The following is a 24,157-nucleotide window of genomic DNA, read 5'->3' on the forward strand; positions in this document are numbered from 1 at the left end:
GGACCAAGTCCGTTTTATCTCAGCGGGGGATCGATCCGCCGATCCCCCGCTGAGCAGGAGGATGACAGCTGTGTCTCGGCGCTGTGTGCGGAGACACAGCTGCCAGTTCACCATGCATCTCTATTGGGGAAATCGTATGGGAACGATCCAATGGACGGATGGAAAATAGGGTTTCCATCCGTCCAGATTTGACGGATCGGATGTCAGTGGACATGTCTCCGCTGACATCCGATGCCCCATAGGGATGCATGGGGGGACCGTTAAGAACCGGCAAAAAAAAAAGACAGGCGGATCTGAACGGCCTGTGTAAAAGAGCTCTAAGTGCCGGTTCACACTATAGCGTGTGCACCGATCGCATGTAATTCGGAGCGCACTGCTCCTTCATTACATGCGATCTGAGGTGCGGATGCGAATTCAGCCATACACTTTGTATGGCTGAATTCGCACTGTATCCGCACATGACCCTTTTTCCAGCCACATCCGGATCGGATTGCACAGTGGTTCGCACTTTTGCGATCCGATCCTGTGCGAACTGTCAGATCGCACTGCGATATGCGATCAAACTGGGGGTGTCGTTAACATTTCATTGACACCCCCTGCGTATCGCATATGGCAGTGTGAACTGCCAGGGGTGCGTTTGCGGGAACAGGCTGCGAATTCGCAGCCTTCCCGCATCGCACAAGTGTGACCCGGCACTTAAGGATAAGTTCTCCTTTTGTGAAAAATCTGGTTACAGGTAAAAAAAAAATGTGTATTTTTAATATTTATTTTATTTATTTATTTTTTAGGCCTCTTGCACACTGCAGCTTGAAAAAACTTAGTACATCTTTTTATTTATTTATTTTTTTAACTGAGCTAAAATACAGCCCGATAATTGTAATGTGCCTATGCACCCAGGTGCGTGAACAAGCGCTGCGCATTATTCAGTAAAAAAAGAAAAAAAAATTGAAAAATCAGCTTTTTTGGTCAATTTAGGCCTCGCACGCACAAATGTGCACCAATGTCCATTTACATATTGTGCAGAACAAGAACGCAAGAATTTTGGAGAGAAAAACCCACCATTCTTTCTCCCTCAAGAGAAATAGGGGTAGGAAAATGGAGGGATTTGAAAGTGCCAGGCATAAATTAACAAGTATACAAAATTAAAAGGAATACATTTTATTGGTATACCAAATGTTAAAAACAGATAACATTTTTATCAATACATTTCTCCAAATGGTGCGTCTCACTAGGCACAATCAATTACAGCAGATGTGGGTAATTCTGTATCTACGCGTTTCGCACAAACGTAGGGGCTTCTTCAGGATCCGAAATAATTTAACTCCACAAGAAAGCAAGAATACGTTTTTGCGCAAGAAATGCGCGAAAGCATATACACCACAATGCGCGTAAATAAATGCAAATGCATTAAAAAGAAAAAAAACCCTGAAAAAGTAGATGCTCATGTATCATGTACAAGAGGCCTTACACTGGAGCCTGTGAAGCAGGTGCCATTGCAATGCCCGGCTCCTGCAGACAGTCAGTCAGCTGTCAGCCCGTACCTCCCATATGGACAAATATGTACTGAATGGCATGGAAGAATCCATGAACTACTAGAATGCTCAACAGCGCCCTTGCAGTTCATGAGGAACTACAAGCCAAGCGGCTGACCTGTACTTGTAGTTCATTCATTCACAGAACTCTGGGAATAAATGATGTAACCGTGTGGGAGGAGCCCCGCACGCCTTAATTGTTTTTGAATTGAAACAGTGAGTGCCACCATAAATAGGGGTGGAACATGTAACATTTTTCAAAGGTGAACTTAGCCATTAAGGGATAAGTTCACTTTAAAAAAAAAAAGTAAATTTTTTTTTGCAGGCAAAAAAAGTGCAATTATTTCTTTTGAGTCTGTAAAAAATTTCCCCAGTGATCAGAAGATCTCTCAGTATCTGTCTGTGTACCCGTATATCCCATATAGGCAAGCAGATACACTGACAGAAAGAATCAATGAACTACCACAGCGCTCAGCTGCAAAGGGTGTCGGGGGTTGTAGTTTATTCACTCACACAGCTGTACGAATGGCACGGTCATGCTGATTTAAAAAAGTGATAGCTGGTATGGGGAACTCATCCCCATACTGCTACCACCGAGGGGGGTTGGGGGGGATCAGGCAGTGGCTGCAGCATTGTGAACCCGTTACCCGTTCCACTCTAAAAATGGGTGGAATATGTAACCTGTTCCGAGAGGTCAACTTATCCTTTAACATTTTGTATGATTTGGATCTGCTGAAGCTGATTACTATAACAACTGACCTGACCTTATTTTATTACAGATTTTCGATGAGTTTTAACAGAAGCAACCTGAAGTACGAAGTGTTACCGAAAAAACCCAAAAAGGTAGCCCAGGACTGTGTGGAGTGGATTAAGAAACATCATCCCAGTAAGTGTGACGTGTCAGAACAATCCTATTTTAAAGGCTCTAGCTACATTAAAAAACCTCCAGTAACATTTAAAGGAATTATCATACAAACGATTTTTCCTAACACTTTTTAGCAGTTTAAAAATAGCTTTTAGATTCAGCTGTAATGACTTTGTCAGCAGGGTGTCACATCGGTGCAATGTCTTTTTGCATGTCTGAAATGCTTGTGCTCATTCAACTGTCCTTTTTTTTCATTTTTTTTTATTTTTTATTTGAGCGATAGGCTGGTAGCAGGACATACTAATCTAACAAAGATGAACGTCTCTTACTAGTACAGATGTGGCACAAAGGATGTGTTTCAAGTGCTTTTGCACCTGAAAAGCTCAAGAAAAATGCTTCCCTTTTAAAAACCAATGAATGTGTTCACACTGGGGCGGTGTGCTTTCGTTGCGGTGAAAAAAAAAAACACACCAAAAACGCACCTTCCTATAGAAAGCAATGTAAAACTACAGCAAAAATGCATCCACAATGCGCTTTTTGCTGTGTTTTGGGTTCTTTAAAAACTGCAGCGCAAAAGTGGTAAAATCGAAGCAAAAACGCATATACGGACAATGGAAGCCCCATAGTAACTCTATGGGTGACGTCCCTTCCCATTCATGTCACAGCCGTTGTCGTTCCTCTACTGCACTTACCTTCTGTTGCTGGAGACCGTACTGGATCGGGTGAGGAAAAGATAAATACAGGGATTTTTGCTCTACAGGGTTAGATAGAATCTTTTTAAAATGTTTGCAAAGGACAGGTTTAGCTTTATTTCCTTTTTGACTGGACTTCTCCTTTTAATAAATAAGCAAACAGGGATGGTGGCTGGTGCTTTAGCTCAGTGGTCCTCAACCCTGGCCTACAGGGCCCACTAACAGGCCAGATTTTAGGTATTACCTTGTGTAGATGCAGACTAGAGTACTGCAATCACTAAGCAGCAAATGATATCACCTGGGATGTATTTCAGTTATCTTGCAAATCTTGCCTGTTAGTGGGCCCTGTAGGCCAGGGTTGAGGACCGCTGATTCTGATCATGATTAGCTGTGTGTAATTTGTTTGTTGCTGTGCCCAAAGTCAGAACATATAATAATGTTTGTATAAGTCTGAACCATTTTATCTTCCAGATGAGTCTGGGATCATTTACTGCCTGTCACGACACGAGTGCGATACTACAGCTGAGACTCTTCAGAGGGAAGGGTTGGCAGCTCTGGCTTACCATGCTGGGCTCAGTGACTCTAATAGAGACCATGTACAGCATAAGTGGATTAATCAGGATGGCTGCCAGGTATGAATAACTAATAGGTAGCGATCTTTGTTTAAAATTACCTCTACTATGGTGGGTTTGTTTTTTTCCTTGAACTTGTTTGTTTATGCTCCTATGTATGCATGTTAACGAGTGTCAGTTGATTTCCTTTAAATTAATTGGATATCTATTCCTGTGTTGTATTGTATAGGTAATCTGTGCTACGATTGCATTCGGAATGGGCATCGACAAGCCAGATGTGAGATACGTCATTCATGCTACCCTGCCCAAATCTGTGGAGGGATATTACCAAGAGTCTGGCAGAGCCGGTCGAGATGGTGAAATGTCCCACTGTCTGCTTTTCTACAGCTACAGTGATGTGACCAGAATCCGAAGGCTGATACAGAGTAAGTCTTTGTTTTGTATACAGAATAGGGATCGTCCGATTATCAGCAATGCAGATTATCAGAGGGCCCATATTCACTTTTACCGATGTATCGGTATCCGCGCCGGAGCTGGCCGATATTACCGATATTAGTGTATGTAAAATCCTAGCATCAACTTGATTAGTGTTTTATATAATGTCCAGTGTGTGTTTTTGTAAAAAATGTAATAGTGTGAAATACCTTTGTTACGTCGCCGCTCGCCCCTTCCATGACCCCCAGCTGTCAGTGGGGGAGGAGAGAAGGACAGCAGAGCTGGAGATTAGCTTCCGCAGTCACACTATTCTAATCTTATACCTGGCGCTTGGGGCTGAGATCCTCCTCCCGACAGCTATGAGAGGAGAAAACAGAGCGGGAGATTAGCGACGAGAGACCGGAGCAGCGATGTAATGAAGGTATTTCCCACTATTCTATTACAAAAACACACACACTGGACATTAATATTATGGACATTAATATTATGGACATTATTATTATACAGGATTTATATAGCGCCGACAGTTTGTGCAGCGCTTTTCAATATGAGGGAAGACAATACAGTTCAAAACAGGAGGAACTAGAGGGCCCTGCTCGTTAGAGTTTACAATCTAGAAGGGAGGGTCAGGTGAAACGAAAGGCAATAACCGTGGGGGATGGGTTGATGGAGAAAATGAACATCATATAAAAAACTAAAGTGGAAAAATTCTAGGATTTTAATTACACTAAACTAGGTTCACATGGGACTCCTGGCAGGCAGTGAGGGAAGGGAAGACCGCACATTACAGCTAAAAGTCCTACCCCACATGTTCAGTACCAGATTTGTGTCAAAAATTGTCTTTATTTTTCAGAACTTTAAATGTACAAAATATCGGCCGATACCGATACTTTGTGACAAAAATATCAGTATCTGCCCTGAAAAAACCATATCGGTCTATCCCTAATACAGAATGATAATAGTCTATGTATACAGGCAGCATTGTTTTTAACAATTGCAAAATCCTAATTCATTTTTTATGAAAAAAGGTGCAGCATTTTTAGGTCTTGTAGTATCCTATATGTATTGGGTTTGAAAGGTCTTGTATTAGAATCTCTGGGCATATAAACAAATACCTGAAGTCACTAATTTTGGTGATGGGACTCTGAGAGTGAAGATCTCATATATGATTGAGTGCCGGTTCACATGTATGCGATGCGGGAACCCTGCAAATCCACTGCGGGTTCCAGCATCGCATTCAAATCGCAGGCAGTTCACAATGCCATATGCAAATCACTGGGGGTGTCAATACAAAGTTAACGCAGTGGGAACTGTCAGTTCGGACATGTATCGGCTCGAATAGGTGTGAACCACCATGTGATCCAATTCTGCTGCGGACCCAAAAAAGGGTCCTGTGCGAGTTGTGTCCGAATCCGATGCTAATTCAGTCATGCAATTTGTATGGCTGATTTTGCATTGCACAGACATCACGTGATTTTCAGAGCAGTACGCTCCGAATTACATGTGATGTCTGACATTGCACTGATGTGAACCGGGGCTTACTTTCTTTGCATTGAAATCTCTTCAGTATATTTAAAGAATTTGGAAACCAGCAGACTGAGGAGGTGTGTCTATCTCCTATTGCTTTCTTTTTTTTCTTGCTTTCTTTTTTTTTTCTTGCTTTCTTTTTTTTTTCTTGCTTTCTTTTTTTTTATTGCTTTTTTTTTTTTTTTTGTTCTTTCGTTCTTTTTTTCTTTTTTTTTCTTTTTTTCTTCTTTTTTTTTTTCTTTTTTCTTTTTTTTTTCTTTTTCTCTCAATGTTTTATTTAAAGGTTATGTTCACTTTAGTAACATGTTACACCAATATTCAGGGTGTGACATGTTACTAAAGCTATTGCTGGCACTCTGACCCGATTCCCCCATTGTGACAGTGGGTGGGGATCTTCTCCCTGCCCCCACTGTCACAATTTAAATACAGCATAGGCTTGCGGGGCTCTACCCACACAGCCGGGTTGTTCTGTAAATGAATGGACTCCCAAGTGCCATCTTCCATTGTGGCAGATGGCTTGTAGTTCTCAATAAACTGCGAGGGGAGCTAGTAAGCGCTCTCGTATTTCATTAATCTTCCTGGACTTCAGGTACTGCCCGCCTGTACAGAGAGTCTGCAGGAGCCTGACATTGCACCCATGATCTGCTGATCGTGGGTGCAATTCTTTAGAGACTCCTAAGACAATAAAAAAAATCAATGCACATTTTTTTAACCAGTAAAAAAAAGTTAATTTGTTTTAAAGGTGAAGTTATCCTTTCAAAATGTGGTTTTATGTTGTGGCGCTGCAAGTTTTATCTTTTGCATTACAAGGGTCTTGCGTATGTCCGCCCCCTTTTGCAAACGGGCTGATAATTGCTAACCAGTGCAGGCATAATTTGATATGATAAATGTAGATGTTGCTGAGTTTGAGCCAGATGGTGGATCTAACATAAAAAATACATAAATGGCTTTTTGTGTGTTCTTCGGTAGTGGAGAAGGATGGGAACCATCATACTAAGCAGACGCACTTCAACAACCTGTACAGCATGGTGCATTACTGCGAGAATGTCCTGGAATGTCGCCGGATGCAGCTTCTTGCTTACTTTGGAGAGACTACATTCAATCCTAAATTCTGCAAAGAGAATCCTCGAGTGGCATGTGACAACTGTTGCAGGACAACGGTGAGACAACAGAACGGCTTTCCTAAAGTAGACGTGTAATATATGAGGTACAGGCCAGCTTAGCTGCTGGTAGAATGCGCAACTAACGCTGGTTAAGCACTGTCCGAAAATCTGCTGGTTCAGCAGGAATCGTTCGGTGGGTACCGGTATGTACAGCAGCCTAACGACCTGCTTTTGAGGAATGGGGGAAGGGGGTTGGAAGTCCCCTTATCGGAATACAAAGGCACAGCATGGAGGATCGCTGCACATACATTGCTTGTGTTAGTATGGCGATCCGTCAGGTTTTTTTTTTTCATTTAGCCTGCTGGGTTGTACAAAGAAATACGATCCGTGTGTTTTATACATGTGATATAATATATTGTCAAAAGTATTGGGACACCTGCGTTTACACGCACATGAACTTTAATGGCATCCCAGCCTTATGCTGGCCATACACTATACGAAAAATGTTTTCATGCGTAGGCGCCCCCGACGCATGCTTTTACATTTGTATATGTAGGGGTGGGCTCAAAAATTTTTTTGGGGGGGTTATGTGCTTAGGCTTAACTTTTTTTAATTGCAAAAAAAAAAAAAAAAACTTTCGAAAAACGAACACTCGCTGTGAGAGTAAACTATGTACCATCCTGTAACGACCGATTAAAATCCTTCAATGGACATAAATGAACCACTTCAGCCCCGAAAGGTTTTACCCCCTTAATGACCAGGCCATTTTTTGCGATTCGGCACTGTGTTCCTTTAAATGACAATTGCGCCGTCATATGACGCTTTACCCAAATACAATTGATGTCCTTTTTCCTCCCTACAAATAGGTTTCTTTTGGTGGTATTTGATCACCTCTTTTTTTTTTTTTTTTGCGCTATAAACAAAAAAAGAGCGACAATATTTTTTACTTTCTGCTATGTAACATTCCCAATAGAAAAAAAAAATTAAAGATCTAATTTTTTCATCTTTTTAGGCAAATTTGTATTCTGCTACATATTTCTGGTAAAAAAAATCCCAATAAGCGTATATTTTGATTGGTTTGCGCAAAAGTTATTGCATCTACAAACCAGGGAAAAGATTTATGTAATTTTAATTTTTTTACTAGTAATGGCGGCGATCAGCGATTTTTAGCGGGATTGCGGCAGACAGATTAGACCCCTAATTGACATTTTTGACACTTTTGGGGGGACCAGTGACATTACTACAGTAATCAGTGCTAAAAATATGCACTGTTACTGTAACAATGACACTGGCAGGGGAAGGGTTTAACACTAGGGGTGATCAAGAGGTTAAGTGTGCTCCTAAAGTATGCTTTCTAACTGTGTGGGGGGGGGGGCGCGATCGCAGGCAGAGAGCGCAGCTCTAATCACAGCGGGAGAGCCTTAAAGGCATATCACGTATATATACGTGAATATGCGCAGGAGGGCCGCCCTGCTGCAGTATATCTGCGTGGGGCGGTCCTTAAGTGGTTAATCCATTTGTTCATTTTTTTTTTTTCCCCATATATACCTAGTGCAAACAGTTTGGATGAGAAACACATTGACCTTTCAATTTATCGTTCGGCAGAAAATTTCCAATCTTGTCCTTCGTTTTTTGGGCTCAAAAACATTACAACCGATTTTGCACATTAACTGGCCAAAAGACGAATTTTGGCCGATTTTTCGTATAGTTTATGGCAAACATAAGTCCGTAAGGTTCAAGATTGAGCTGGCCCACCCAGGTATAACAGCTTCAACTCTTCTGGGAAGGCCGTCCACAAGGTTTAGGAGTGTGCCTATGGGAATGTTTCACCATTCTTCCAGAAGGGCATTTGTGAGGCCAGGCATGATATTTGCCGAGAAGGACCTGTTCTATCAGGTTGAGGTCAGGGTTCTGTGCAGGCCTCTATCCGAAACTGGCTCATCTATGTCTTTATGGACCTTACGGACCTGCTTTCCAAAATGGGGTCATTTTGTGGGCATTTTCATTGTCCTGGTGCTCCAGGGCCTTCAAAAGTGTGATAGGTTGTCAGGAAATTATATGTGTAATTTATACTCCTAGAACGCCTGAAGGTGCTACTTTGGGTCTCTCTGTATGTGGCCAGGCTGTGTAAAAGTCTCACATGTGGTATCGCCATTCCTCTGGAATAGCAGAATGTATTTTGGGGTGTAGTTGCAAGTATGCCTATACAGTGTGTGAGAAATAACTTGGTAATATGGCAATGTTGTGAAAAAAAAATCATTTTGCAAAGAATTGTGGGAAAAATTGACAACTTAAACAAACTCACCATGCCTCTTACTAAATACCTTAAAATGTTTACTTTGCAAAAAAGGGGTAATTTGGGGGGTATTTGTACTTTCCTGGCTTGTTAGTGTCTCAAGAAATGAGATCGGCCGTCAGTACATCAGTTGTGATCAATTTTCAATGATTGGCACCATAGTTTGTAGACTCTATAACCTTCACAAAGACCAAATAATATATACGGTACTTATTTGGGTTATTTCTACCAAAGATATGTAGCAATATGACTTTTGGACAAAATTTATGAAAAATTACTTAATTTGCAAAATTTGAAAACCGAAACAAAGAAAAATGCATTTTTCTCTTTTGTTTATTGACGGACACAGCTTCTAATCTTCTTAACCATTGGGCTATACTATGCCCTACAGGAGTAGGGTAGTAGGCAGAAAAAAAGTCAGGCTATGTCTTTGGGCAGTCCTAGGGAGTAGACTCCCTTTCTCTGCTATAAGGACTTTTCTGCCTAGTCAGGAATAAGGACCTAGTTCCTTGCTGGGGATCTTTTGGTCCTGGCAATTTTTTCTTTTTAGTTGGAATTTTTCTCTCCTGTTTTTTTTTTTTTTTCCTGTGGGATCTACAATCTACTGCCGGACTGGGTGATGGGCTGGATAATCTGGATCAAGTGGTCACCCCAGTCTGGCTAGCGAGCGTGCGCAGACCTCGGCTTTGCACTAGGTCGGCCGCGACATAGCCCCACCGGACAGAGGGCTGGCTTGCGAGTTAAACGCCTCACAAGGTCACATACGACCGGGTCTCCGCCTGAGTTGCAGGGTTCCTCCTGGCTGACAGCCCCCCACTTCGATGCAGAGGGGTTCTGTCTGGAGTGGTGCCCGCTGGAGGGTTTTGGAGTGGATGTGGGCCCCTCCTTGGGGCAGTTGATCCCTTGGGTTCCCCTCCCATCTTGTCAGTCACACCCCCCCTTCATCTGTTTTCCCCCTTCCACTATATGCTGTATGGGTGTGGGGGCAGGGCGCTATGTTGGCGACTGGACGGTTCCACCAGTGTGGACCCTCCAGTTTCCAGATTGAACAAGGCAACCAGAATTCTGGCAGTGGTCCTTCGGCGTGTCTTCAGAAGTCTGCTCTGGTTTCGTCCACAAAGCTGGACTATCTGGGTCTGACTTTGGACTCTGCTTTAGCCAGAGTGCTCCTTCCTCTGGTCAAACTCCAGAAATTGCCAGCTGCGGTTCGTTTCCTGCTGTCCAACAGATGGTCATTCCTCTGGAGTTGCATGCAGTTGCTGTGCCTGATGATGTCTACTTTTTTGAGGACGTTCCGTTTGCACAGTTCCATATGAGGTCCTTGCAAAGGCCAAATGGGACAGGACTCTGCTATCTCTGGACAATCGGATCCTGCTGAGCCGGGGATCGAAGGAGTCCCTGACATGGTGGCTTCGTTCTCTGGTGCTTCGGCTGGGCAAATTCTTCCTCCCCTTGTGTTGCACAGTGGTCACCACGGATGCCAGCCTGTCCGGCTGGGGAAGCGTCCTCTGCAGAAATTCTGCTCAGGGGATCTGGACACTGGAAGAATCCTGACTACCGATCATTGTCTTTGAACTCCGAGTGATCAGACTGTGCCTGGACCATTGGACAGATAGTCTTCAGGGATGTCAAGTGCGCATTCAATCGGACAACGCCATGGCCGTGGCTTATGTCCATCACCAGGGGGGCACAAGAAGTGTCCTGGCAGCTCTGAAGGTAGCCAGCATTCTAAGGCGGGCAGAACGGTTCATTCCAGCCCTCTCCGCCGTACACATTCCCGGGGTGGAAAACTGGCAGGCGGATTATCTCAGTCAGCAGGCGTTGGACCAAGGGGTGTGGTCCCTTCATCCAGGGGTGTTTCATCAGTGTCTCTGGTGGGGCGTCCCCGAGATGGGTCTGTTAGCATCTCGGCTCAACAGAAAGGTGCAAACGTTTGTGGCTCGGTCACAAGATCCTCTGGCGGACACCTCAGACGCACTGGTGGCCCTGTGGGATCAGTATCGTCTGATTTACGCCTTCCCTCCTCTCAAGCTTCTGCCAAGACTTCTCCGCAGGATCGCGGCAGAAGGGATTCTGGCCATCTTGGTGACGCCGAACTGGCCTCGCCGGGCTTGGTACGCCGATCTGGTGCGGCTGGTCACCTCCGTTCCTTGGTAGCTTCCTCTCAGGGTGGATCTGCTGTCCCAAGGACCAATATTTCGTCCTGCTTTACAGTCGCTGGCTTTGACAGGTTGGCTGTTGAACGCCAGGTGCTGGATAGAGGTTTGTCTGCGGTGATTCCAATGCTGTTAAAAGCTAGGAAATCTATTTCTAGGAAGGGCTACCATCTTGGGGTTCATCCTCGCTCTCTCGGTGTCTCGGATCTTGGCCTTCCTTCAACGGGGGTTGAGCAGACACTGGCCTTGAGTACAATTAAGGGTCAGGTGTCGGCCTTAGTGGTCTTCTTTCAACAGCCCTTGGCCCCACACTCCCTGGTGCGTAACCTTTCTTCAGGGAGTTAGGCACTCCTTTTGAGGATCTTTGGGAGATTCCTATGTTCACGCTGTCCCAGAAGGTGGACTCCTTGGTGGCTATCACTTCTACGCGCAGGGTGTCGGAATTGGCGGCGTTATCCTGTCGTTCACCTTACTTGGCGGTTCACAGAAATAAGGTGGTTCTTCGTCCCTGTCCGTCGTTCCTTCCAAAGGTTGTGTCTGGTTTTCATTTGAATGAAGACATTGTGTTGCCTTCCCTGTGCCCCAGGCCAAAACATCTGAAGGAATTTGCTTTGCATGCCTTGGATGTGGTCGGGGCGATTTTTAGCAGCACTGCGAAATTGCGGCGGACAGATCAGACCCCTAACTGACATTTTTGACACTTTTGGGGGGACCAGTGACATTGCTACAGTAATCAGTGCTAAAAATATGCATTGTTACTGTACTAATGACACTGGCAGGAAAGGGGTTACCTAGTGGCGATCAAAGGGTTAAGTGTGAGCCTAGGGGAGTGTTTTCTAACTGTATGGGGGAGAGACTTGTGGAATCAACACAGAGACCTGTGATCCTAAATAGGAGGATCACAGGCACTCTGTTCATTCCAGAGAGAACAACGGGTCTGCTGTGTTTAAAACAGCAGACAGTCGTTCTCCCTCCACGGGGAGTGATTGCAGGTGGCCGCCGGCCCCATGGACCGGCTCCCCCATTGCCTAATGGCCTCCAGGAGCGCTCCCTCTATCTGCGGTGGGCGGTCGGCAAGTGGTTAAAGGAGACGTCCAGGCAAAACCTAACTAACACTAAACCTGCTCTCTGCCACATTCTAAAACCTTTTCTGCAGCCGATCTGGTCCCGTCTCCAGCGGCGTAAGCTCTGTGCAGTAGAGGACCGACAACAGATGTAAAATGCTTGGGAAGTGACGTCACCCATAGACTGACTATGGGGCTTCCGTTGTGGACTGCCTCTCCAGCACCCGCATCCACACAGAAGCTGCCACTGACAACTGATGCTGGGACTGGTCCGGATCGGCTGCAGAATAGGTAAATATAGTGATTTTTTTCTTTACAGGATTATATAGATTAGGTTTAGAATGTGGCACAGAGCAGGTTTAGCGTTGGGTTTTGCCTGGACTGCTACTTTAATGCATTAAAATGGATGTAAACCCTCACATATACCCAGTGAAGTGAACAGCCTCAGATGATACACCGAGATGAAACAAATCTCCCTACATAAGTTTTACTTTGTATATGTGCTGTCTTCAGCTTTCTATACTGTTTAGAAAGTGCGCATCTTGTTAGAATTTTCTCTTCCTGATTCACCTGTGGGTGTGGATTCTTGCCATACACTGTGAGACAGCTGATTGGAGGAAAGGCACACACCCCTCTCCACATAGGCAGAAACATGAAGTGCTGTGAATAGACAAACTCTCTGCTATTCTATTTATAGCACCCACCCGACACAAAATTCAGCCTGGTTTTATCTAAGTTGATGGAGAACTTGTCAGAAGTTATTATGTGTGTGTGTATGTATATGTATGTATGTATATATATATATATATATATATATATATTCTACCCAGGTCAAATTTCATGAATGGGGTTTACAGCTACTTTAAGATAAAAAGCCTTCAGTGTGCAGCCGCCCCCCTCAGCCCCCATAATACTTCACAAGTTCCTCAGCCACCCAGGACTCTCTTGATTGGCTGAGACATAGCAGCAGCGCCATTGGCTCCCACTGCTGTCAATCAAATTTAGTTAGCCAATCAGGAGAGAGAGGAGCGGGGCCGAGCGGAAGCTCTGTGTCTGAATGGACACATGGAGCTTTTTGCTGTGGGGGCACTCAACAGGAGGTAGGTGATAGGAGCTCCAGCCAGGGACCCCAGAATAAGAGGATCTGGGCTGCCCTATGCAAAACCACTGCCCAGAGGAGGCAAGTATAACGTGTAGTACTGCCCCCTAGAGGACTGCTGAGAATTGCACTTTCTGGATTCCCCTTGGTTACCCATAGCAACAGTCTATGAAACGTATCACTTTAAGTCCTTGGCTCAGTCAATGAACGGTCCAGGGGATTTGGTTTTTTTGTGTTTTATTTAGAACTGGGATGGGAGAAGGGATGAGTGGGATACTCCAACTATGAACTATGCACAAATCCAAGGACATCTCACTGTAGTGTATGCGGCAAGGCTGCTGCTTCACCTTGCCACTGAAGTGAAGATAAAATATCACAGGATCATACTCTTTATCTTCAGGTTCCTAACTTGGCACCCCCTTTCTTACTTGCTGTGTGTGCTAGCTCCAGTCCATTCACTCTCACTGGAGTGGTCCCCTTCCTGAGCAGACCCCTGGCAAGCTTCCTGGGACTCATGGACACTGTTTTTCCCAAGGTTGCTCTGCCTTCAGCTCCACTTGTCAGCATCCTCTGGACCTCCTGGCTCAGCACCATATTTCTGGTACACTAGGCCGACCGCCTGTGACCACCTTCCATACAGACAGGGGGAGAGACAGCCTTCACCCTCCTCCTGGGTCCTGGCTTCCCAACCAAAGACATCCAGTCACATGTGCCCTCGGCTTTAATGACCAATCCCATGATGCACCTCTCCAGGTGCCAACCCACTGGGATGGTTACAAAAGCCTGTGTGTCACTGGCTGGGTTTCCTCCACTGTCCAACAGGCTCCCCTATTAGATACAGTGGGGACACTTCCTCAGCCCAGATGAATCACGCGTGGACACATGCAACAGGACTAACTACTGATTAGGCTCCCCTGATAAGCAGATGGAGAAAACTGTTTTCTTCCTAGCACCTAGGAGGGTGCCAAACATGTTTGTTATTTTAATAAAAAAAAAAAAAGAGAGGCTTTCCAATCACTTTAAATTATATATTGCTCTTTCCCTCTATTATATTTCAGGAATACAAATCTAGAGATGTGACCGAAGAGGTGAAGAGTGTAGTAAGATTCGTCCAAGAAAATTGCTCTACTGGCCGCGGGAAAGGAAAAATGTCCGGTAACCGCCTAACACTCAATATGATGGTGGATATATTTCTGGGTAAGCAATGCAGCTCACAGTCTCGGTGTGTCCCGTAAAATAAAAAATCCCCCCCATGGGCTTTACACAACATTTCTTTTCTTACAGGAAGCAAAACTGCAAAGCTCCAGACTGGTATATTTGGAAAGGGAGCCGCTTATTCCAGACACAATGCAGAACGATTATTCCGCAAACTGGTTCTGGACAGAATCTTAGATGAAGAGCTGTATATTACAGCCAATGACCAGGCCGTGGCTTATATGAAGGCTGGAGAGAGGGCTCAAGCTGTGTTGAGTGGATTCACAAAGGTATGTGTCCAATACTGTCCCTATACACTTCATCAGTGTGCGTGTTTTTTTTTTTTTCAGTCACAGTGCACCCCAGTCTAAGGGCTTGTTCACACATGAGGTTGGGGGGACAGTAAAACCACGCAGTTGAATCCTGTTTTTTCAGCCTCCCAACTGCTCCCCCTCTAGATGCAGAAGTTGTGGCTGGGGGCCATTCAAATGCTGCAGCCACAGCAGGAATTCTACCCCCTGTTAATAAGAAGGTTCCCATGTTACAAACAACCATTGGAAATGGTACTATTTGTACTAAAATAAAAAAATATGCAAAATTAGTGTGCAAAATGTGACAATGAATTAAAGTGTTTGTTCACCAATGCCAGAAGTTTGCTAAGCAAAATAGGTGAGTTGGAAGCTCTGGCGCACGAGGAGAGCTATGATTTAATTGGTGTTGCTGAATCTTGGCTTTGTTCTTCACATGACTGGGCTATTAAAGTGGAGTTCCAGCCTCAAAACGAAAATTCTGCTTGCTCTAAGTAACCTGAAAAAGAATTGGATAATCACAATTTTTTTTTTTTGCTTTACTTACCTTGTTTTTGAAGAAAATATACTTACCTTCCTTCCACTTCCTCCCTCTGCGGCTCGCGCCGTGACTTTCTGCTTGCATTGACTCCTGGGAGCCGAACGTCATCGCTCCCAGGAGTCAATGCGCCTGCAGCGGTCCTGCTGGTCACTTCCGGTGCAGGTGTGGCATTCCCTGCTAAACAACTTCTGGGTATGTCAAATTTTCGTTTTGAGGCTGGAACTCAACTTTAATAGCCCAGTCACGTGAAGAAGATTCAGCAACACCAATTAAATCTTAGTTCTCCAAAGACATGCTGGTAGGTTAATTGGATCCTGTATAAAAAAATCGGCCCTACTGTGTATGTATGTGAGTTAGGGACCTTAGATTGTAAGCTCCTTGAGGGCAGGGACTAATGTGAATGTGCAATGTATATGTAAAGCGCTGCGTAAATTGACAGCGCTATATAAGTACCTTTAAATAAATAAATAATAAGTGACGAGCAGGGCCGGTGCATAGCATTCTGGGACTCCGACGTCACCGAAGAGGACGCTCTTGCTTCAGCTGCCCACACCTGAGATGGCAGCGCTGGACAAGGCATTTTCAAGGTAAGTATTTCTTCTAAAAGGTAAGTGAAGCCGGGGACAGTTCAGAGGCTATCATTGCTGAAATGCACTAGCCCTGACTGTCACGGGGGTATTTTTATCGAAAAAAAGGTTTTGAGGCCGGAACTCCGCTTTAACATTCCTGGCTATGCTCTCTCTCTGAAAGACGTTAAAACGGAGGGGTGGTGGTGTCTGTCTCTATGTGAGAAGTGATCTCAAAGTGAGCGTGAAAGAGGACCTAGCTGATGGAGAGTGTGATGAGTCTGAAGCAGTATGGAAATGTACATGGGTGTGCGTAATACAAAGTATAGCATTGGAGTTTGTTATAGACCTCCCAGTATTAATGAGGAGGTGGAGACTCCGCTCCTTGCACAGATAGAAAGGGCTGGAACGGTGATAATGGGGATTTTAACTACCCAGACATTGACTGGAGTAATGGCACTGCGGGAACAGTTAACCACCTAAGGACCGGGCCTATTTCTGACAGTTGTGGTTTACAAGTTAAAATCAGTATTTCTTGCTAGAAAATTACTTAGAACTCCCAAACCTTATGATTTTTTTTTTTTTTTTTTTAGTAGAGACCCTAGAGAATAAAATGGAGATAGTCGCAATACTTTGTCACACCGTATTTGCGCAGCGGTCTTACAAACGCAATTTTTTTGGAAAAAAAAATACACTTTTTTTAATTAAAAAAAAATAGGAAAACAGTAAAGTTAGCCCAATTTTTTTCTATAATGTGAAAGCTAATGTTACACCGAGTAAATAGATACCCAACATGTCATGCTTCAAAATTACGCACGCTTGTGGAATGGCAACAAATTTTGGTACATAAAAATCTCCATCAGCGACGCTTTACAGCTTTTTACAGCTTACCAGTTTAGAGTTACAGAGGTGGTCTAGTGCTAGAATTATTGTTGATACCTCACTTGTGTGGTTAAACACCATTTACATATGTGGGCGTGACTTGCGGACACAGCTTCTGGTATTCTTAAACATTGGGTTATACTGCCCCCTACAGGAGTAGAACACTAGGCAGAAAAAAATTCTGGCTACACCCATGGGCAGTCCCAGGGGGTATACTCCCTCTCTCTGCTATAACCACTCAGTTTTTTTTTTTTCTGCCTAGTTCCTTGCAGGGATCTTCGGTTCTGGCAATTTTTTCCGATCTTTGTTATTTTGTTCCTGTGAGAATCTGCGCTGTCCCAGAAGGCGGCCTTTTTGGTGGCTATCTCCTCTACACGCAGGGTGTCGGACCTGGCAGCATTATCCTGTCATTCACCTTATCTGGTGGTTCACAGGGATATGGTGGTGCTTCGCCCCTGTCCGTCATTCCTTCCGAAGTTGGTCTCTGATTTTCATTTGAATGAAGACATTGTGTTGCCTTCCCTGTGTCCCAGGCCTAAACATCCAAAGGAAATTGCTTTGCATGCCTTGGATGTGGTCCGGGCAATTAGGATGTACCTGGCAGCTACGGAGTCTTATAGGAAGTCAGACTCTCTCTATTTGTGCTCACGGATGAACCTCGAAGGGTTGTCCCCCTTCCTCTGCGACCATTTCTAGCTGGATCAGAGAGACAGTGGTTCAGGCCTATTCAATCAGGGGTTAGGTTCCTTCTTTCCCTCTCAAGGCGCACTCTACTTGAGTGCTCAGTGCCTCCTGGTCCCTCCGTCATCAGGCGTCAGTTTTTCAAGGCAGCCACCTGGTCGTTGGTGAACTTTTTTTTTTTTTTTTTTTTACAAAGTCTTATAAAGTGGATGTGTTAGCATCTGTAGATGCTTTGCTTCCTTTGGCTGCAACGATTTTGCAGGCTGCTGTTTGAGGGCCTGATCCTCTTTGAGGGTGAATTGTTTTTTTCAGGTGGGCTCCAGTTTTGGTTGAGCTCCTGTTCCCTTGTTGGCTTATGTTTAGCCTTGGGAATTTTTAGCCCCTCATGTTTAACACTGCTTTGGGACGTCCCAATGGTCAAGAATACCAGAAGCTGTGCCCATCAATGAACGTAACAGAAAATGGTATTTTTGACTTGCCGTAAAATCCATTTCTCTGATGTTGATTAACGGGCACAGCACCCACCCCTCTGTGGAGTTATAATTCTCCTGACACTGCTTTTAACAAAACTAAACTATAGCAGAGAGAGGGGAGTATACCTCCTGGGACCTCCTGGGACTGCCCATTGGTGTAGCCAGAATTCTTTTCTACCTAGTGTCCTACTCCTGTATGGGGGCAGTATAACCCAATGGTTAAGAATACCAGAAGCTTTGTCCATCAATAAACATCAGAGAAATGGATTTTACGGTAAGTTAGAAATCCCAGATTTTTTTTTTTTAGTTTTTTTTTAAAGTGCCCATGGTGAATGCTCGTGCGCAGTGGTGTGAACACACATTGGTCATGCCCACATGTAAACTGTGTTCGCTCCACACAAGTATTGCTGTGAACATCAGAGCGAGAGCAATATTTCTAGCACTAGACCTCCTCTGTAACTCTAATCTGACAACCTGTAAACATTTTTAAAGCATTGCCTATGAAGATTTTTAAAGCGTTTGTTAACCACCCCACCCCCCCAAAAAAAAGATTCTACAGCACAGTGCTTGTGTGTTATAATTTTGCCCATTCTATCACCTAAAAAACCTGGCTGATCCTGCCAGTTTCTGCTTCCCCCCCCCCCCCCCCCTGTAAACTGACCACGGTATATCATGGCTGCTGAGCTCTGACACCGTGGTTAGTTTACGTGCATCTGTCATCCGCAGCTCTGTCTCCTCCCCTCCCTGCCTGTCTGCTCCTGTGTCAGTGCCTGCCCCCTCCCAACCTGCTATATAATCCTCACTGTTCCCTAAAGAGAAACGCTCCTGTCTGTGTTTTATAAAGAAAAAAAAAATGCCGGGCTTTACCATATTTTGTAGCTGCTCCTGGCGATCACATGACCGGCCGGGGCTTTCTCCTCCTTTCGCCCCGCCTGATGTCAGAGGTGGTATATCGGCCCCGCCCCCTGCATCTGTTAGAGGGAGAGAGGAGAGAGCCGGCCAGTCACGTGATCACCGGGAATCACTCTGAAATACAGTAGAGGCAATATTTATTTTCTCTTACGTCCTCCGACAGTCGCCGCCTCTTCATATTCGTCACATATGGGGGTATTAGACTTTGCTCCGAAGGAGTAGCTAGGCAACAGAATATGTTAACAATAAAGCTTTAACATATCCCACCCTCAAGGGGTGGTCCCCTCAGTCAATACCCTCCTACTTCCTGCAACCATATCTCAGTTTTAATGTCTAGCTTGTCAGGAGTGGCTGGCTCTCTCTGTGCTGGGACTTTTTGTCCCAGACTCTTTCTTCTTTTTAATATTTTGTTTGAGTTTTCTCTCTACCTTTACTTAGCTGTTATTTTTGTCAGCATTAGTTAGTTCTTCGGACGAAGAGGATCATGCGGACTGGGTCTCGGGCTGACCCCCCTGGTCGCAGGTCGTGGGTCAGTGGCTTCCCAGTCTGCCATCGAGCGTTCAGCCAGGTAACGCTCCTGGCACAGTGAACGACCCATCCCTGTTCGGTGCAGGGATGATTGGTGAGGTGGCTACCTCACCGGACGCTGTGCGGTTTCTTAACCTCCATTATGTGCGTCTTGAATTGCGACTCTCCCTGCCTCATGTGCAGCGGCTTGTTCGCCTGTGCGGGTTCCCCACGCCATGTGAGGTAAGTGTATTTATGTGGGGACCTGTCTGTCTGGGGGGGTCTCAGTCTGGGACTGTGTAACCTGCCTTTAATCACACTGCTTGTCTCCCTATCTCTCGGCTGTGGGCTGCAAGGGGGGGGGGAGCTGTATGACACTGTGTGTGTCAGGCTGGGCAGTGTGAGGAGCTGTGTGCTGTGGGGCATGTTTTTTCTTGGCATGTTTGGGCATATACAGCGATCGCTGCGGCGATCTAACATGTATCCTTATATTGGGATGTAATGTGTGTGTTTTTTATGCACTGTGGAGCGGCGTTTTCGGCGCCAAACAACGCCATTTTACCGGCGCCCGCTCCGGCCGCATGGTTTACATGCACGGCGGCCATTTTCTTGTAGCCTCCATAGGCTTACATAGAGCGCCCTGGCAGCATCACTTCCTCTCTCCTGGAACACCGATCGAGGCAGCAGCAGCAGCGGGGTCTCCTCAGGTTTTATCCTTCTGTTTCTTGTTATCCATTGCCTGTACTCAGTTTGTATATTCCCTGTGGGGGTCTCATTGTGCCTGAGTGTGGTGCGGTGGGCTGCGCTTGCCGCGCTTGCTGAAAGGGGGCAGTTAACCCTTGGTTGTCTGGCATTACAGGGGCAATGGATTCTCAGGAGGGCAAGTTTCCTACAGTATTGGTGGAAAGCCAGGGGACCGCTGTTTCCCCCCCAGGGGGGGATTTAGCCACTATTGTGGCTGGCCTTGCTGCCCAGGTGCAAATGCTGGTGGCTGCTCAATCTACAAAACGGCCCAGAGTTGCTCTGTCCTCTGATTCTGAGGGCGAAGGTGATGGGGCTGTTCTGGCAGGGACCCCCCTATCGGGGTCCCGCTCCTCTCTTGATCTAGTGGGGTCTGAGGTAGAGGCTGAAGTTGAGGGGGTTGATAATTCTCCCCCTGGCTCGCCTGAAGAGCTTGCAATCATGGATGAGTTGATTGCTTCCATTAAGCAGACGCTACGTTTGCAGGACGAAGTGTGTCCCCCCGCTGCTTTGGCGGCTTATGGGACGCAGAGAAAACGCAGGACGCCGCAGGTTTTTCCCTGCAATGCTGATTTTCAGCGCGCTGTTAAGGATCAATGGCGCGATCTGCGCAAGCCTTTTGCGGTACCAAGTAAATTCAAGCTGCGTTATCCTTTTTCGCCTGCCACTGATGAACGGTGGTGTGTGCCTCCGCCAGTGGATCATGCAATTGCGGTTTTGAACAAAGCCACTGCGATTCCTACAGAGGGTTCCCCTGTTTTCCGTGATGCCACGGATAGGAGACTGGAGTCTCTTGCCCGTCATACTTATTCTGTTACGGGCTCTATGCTTAAGGCTCTGTTTGCTTCTCTCATGGCGGCCCAGACGATCGCAAGTTGGACGCAGATGCTTAGGCGCGTCCTAGTGGCCGATTCGGCCTCGGCGGCAACCCTGGATATGGTGGATCAGATCCACCAGGGTGTCATGTATCTGTGTGATGCGGACCTGGACCTGATTCCGTTGGCTGCACGTGTGCACAGCGTGGCGGTGTTGTCTCGCCGCCTGGTTTGGTTGAAATGTTGGTTGGTGGACCAATCTTCACGTAAGACCTTAGCCAATCTACCTTATGATGGGTCTCGCCTTTTTGGGGAGTCCCTGGATGTGTTGATTAAGGGGATCACCGGGGGTAAGAGCACTCTCTTGCCCCATTTCCCCAAGGCTAAGGGGGCTTCTGGGAAGAAGCATGCAAATTTTCGGCCCCCTCAGGGGTCCTTTCGTGCCTTTCGGCCGCACTACAAGGGCAAACCGTTCAAAGGCCAAGGCTCTCAGAAGAAGCCCTGGTCTGGGAAACAGAAGTCCGGCCAATCCGGACCTGCTGCCCATAACAGTTCGGCCTGAAGGGGCGCCCTCACCCAGTTTTGGGGTGGGGGGACGCTTGCTCGGTTTTCTTCAGCCCTGGTTGGCCCGTGTGCGGGACAGATGGGTTCTGGAAATCGTTCGATCTGGTTACAAGATCGAGTTTCTCTCTCGGCCGGAGAGCAGATTTTTTCCCTCAAATCTTCAACTGTCTCCAGAGCGACTGAGGGATCTGCACCTGGCGGTGCGGGACCTGAGGGCTCAGGGAGTGGTGGTTCCGGTGCCTCATCGGGACAGATTTCGGGGGTTTTATTCCAATCTGTTCACCGTGCCCAGGAAGGAGGGCAAGGTTCGTCCGATTCTGGACTTGAAGGCTCTGAACCGCTCTGTGCGGGTTCGCAAGTTCCGCATGGAATCCCTGCGCTCGGTGGTGGCTGCCCTGGTTCCGGGGGAATTCATGGCCTCCATCGATTTGAAGGATGCGTACCTTCACATCCCCATATTCGAGGGTCATCAGAGATACCTTCGATTTGCCATTGCGGAGGATCACTACCAGTTCGTGGCGTTGCCCTTTGGTCTCGCCTCGGCTCCGCGGGTCTTCACCAAGGTGCTTGCACCGGTTCTGGCATTATTGAGGGCCCAGGGCATTTCTGTCCTGGGGTATCTGGACGACATTCTGGTTCGGTCTGCGACCAGACAGGGTCTGGAGAAGGACCTGTCTGTCACAATGCAAACTCTGCAGGAGTTTGGTTGGACGATAAATGTTCCAAAGTCGACACTGAGTCCGTCGGTTCGTCTCCCCTATCTGGGAATGATACTGGACTCGGTGCAGGCGAAGGTCTTCCTGCCGGAAGACAAACTCAGGACTCTTCAGGAGGAAGTCAGGTCCCTCAGGGACGTTCCACACTCGTCTCTGCGGACGTGTATGAGATGTCTGGGATTGATGGTCTCGGCCTTCAAGGCGATTCCTTTCGCGCAGTTTCACACGCGGGGTCTCCAAGCGGAGATCCTGTCCAAGTGGGACGGGCGACCTCAATCTCTGGATCTTCAGATCTCGTTGAGTCATCGCACCAGGGAAAACCTTCTGTGGTGGCTCCAGTCCCCGTTGGTGTCCGGGGGCAAGTCGTTTCGTCCGATCTCGTGGACGATAATCACCACGGATGCCAGCCTGTCGGGCTGGGGTGGTGTTCTGGGCGTTCTGTCCGCCCAGGGGACCTGGTCGGAGGGGGAGTCTTCCCTCCCGATCAACATTCTGGAATTGCGTGCGATAAGGCTCTGTCTTCATCGCTGGACGGACCGGCTGCAGGGCTGCCCGGTTCGGGTGCAGACGGACAATGCCACGGCGGTGGCCTACATCAACCACCAAGGGGGCACCAGGAGTGCCCGAGCGGCTCGAGAAGTGGCCGACATTCTGTCTTGGGCCGAGACTCATGTCCCGGCGATAACGGCGGTTCACATTCCGGGAGTGGAGAACTGGCAGGCGGACTATCTGAGTCGCCAGACCCTGGATCAGGGGGAATGGTCTCTCCACCCGGCTGTCTTCCAGATGTTGTGCGCGAAGTGGGGTCTTCCAGATGTGGACCTGTTCGCGTCTCGCCTCAACTACAAGGTGAAGAGGTTCGTGGCAAGGACGCGCGACCCTCGGGCAGACGCGTCGGACGCGTTAGTGGCCCCGTGGCATCAGTACAGGCTGATGTACGCGTTTCCACCGATTCAGTTGCTGTCCAGGTTCCTTCGCAGGTTACACTCGGAACGCAGCACGGTGATTCTTGTGGCACCGGACTGGCCTCGCCGGTCCTGGTACGCAGACCTCGTGAATCTGGCGGTCGACGCCCCTTGGCGTCTGCCTCTTCGAGACCATCTACTGTCTCAAGGACCGATTTACCATCCTGCTTTACAGTCGCTGGCTTTGACGGCCTGGCTGTTGAGACCGAGGTCCTGAAGGAGAAGGGTCTCTCTCCAGAGGTCGTTCATACTTTGATCAACGCGAGGAAGTCTTCCTCGGGGAAGGTTTATTACCGTACTTGGAAGGCCTATTTTGCCTGGTGTGAGTCCAGGGGGTTTTCACCCCGCACGTACTCGGTTTCCCGTGTGCTGTCTTTCCTTCAGACGGGTGTCGATCAGCGTTTGGCGCAGGCTACGATAAAGGGTCAGGTGTCTGCGCTGGCCGTTCTGTTTCAACGTCCCGTGGCTTCCAACTCCTTGGTTGGCACTTTTATTCAGGGTGTGCGGCATCTGGTTCCTCCTAGGAGGGATCCTTTGCCCCCTTGGGACTTGAATCTCGTTCTATCTGTGTTACAACGTGCTCCTTTTGAACAGATCAGGGAGATCTCGTTGTCTATGTTGTCCAAAAAGGTCGCCTTTTTGGTGGCGATCACTTCGGCTTGCAGAGTGTCGGAACTGGCGGCTTTGTCCTGCAAGTCTCCGTACCTGGTTGTTCATTTGGATAAGGTGGTCTTGCGACCTAATCCTTCTTTTCTGCCGAAACGAGTTTCGGAATTCCATCTTAACGAGGATATTGTTTTGCCTTCGTTGTGCACGAAGCCTAAACATCCAAAGGAGGTGAGATTGCACTCTCTGGATGTTGTTCGGGCGATAAGGGTTTACCTTAAATCGACTGAGTCTTTTCGTAGGACGGACTCCTTGTTTGTTCTTCCAGAGGGTCCTCGGAAGGGC

The 24,157-nt window shown here is 46.9% G+C and overlaps 1 protein-coding gene across 1 annotated transcript in view; it reads left to right on the forward strand.

The window, feature by feature from the left end:
• Positions 1-24,157, forward strand: part of BLM (BLM RecQ like helicase) — a gene marked incomplete at its 5' end in the record, with an annotated part of 97,740 nt that overhangs the window by 56,556 nt on the left and 17,027 nt on the right. The window contains 6 exons of the mRNA XM_082253460.1: positions 2,312-2,418; positions 3,561-3,721; positions 3,891-4,086; positions 6,593-6,783; positions 14,400-14,538; positions 14,626-14,825. Of these exons, the coding sequence (XP_082109586.1) occupies positions 2,312-2,418; positions 3,561-3,721; positions 3,891-4,086; positions 6,593-6,783; positions 14,400-14,538; positions 14,626-14,825 (994 nt within the window). The remainder of the gene's footprint in view (positions 1-2,311; positions 2,419-3,560; positions 3,722-3,890; positions 4,087-6,592; positions 6,784-14,399; positions 14,539-14,625; positions 14,826-24,157) is intronic.

This window comes from Pelophylax lessonae (genome assembly GCF_965119305.1).
Source record: "Pelophylax lessonae genome assembly, chromosome: 4".
NCBI classification, from domain to species: Eukaryota; Metazoa; Chordata; class Amphibia; order Anura; family Ranidae; genus Pelophylax; species Pelophylax lessonae.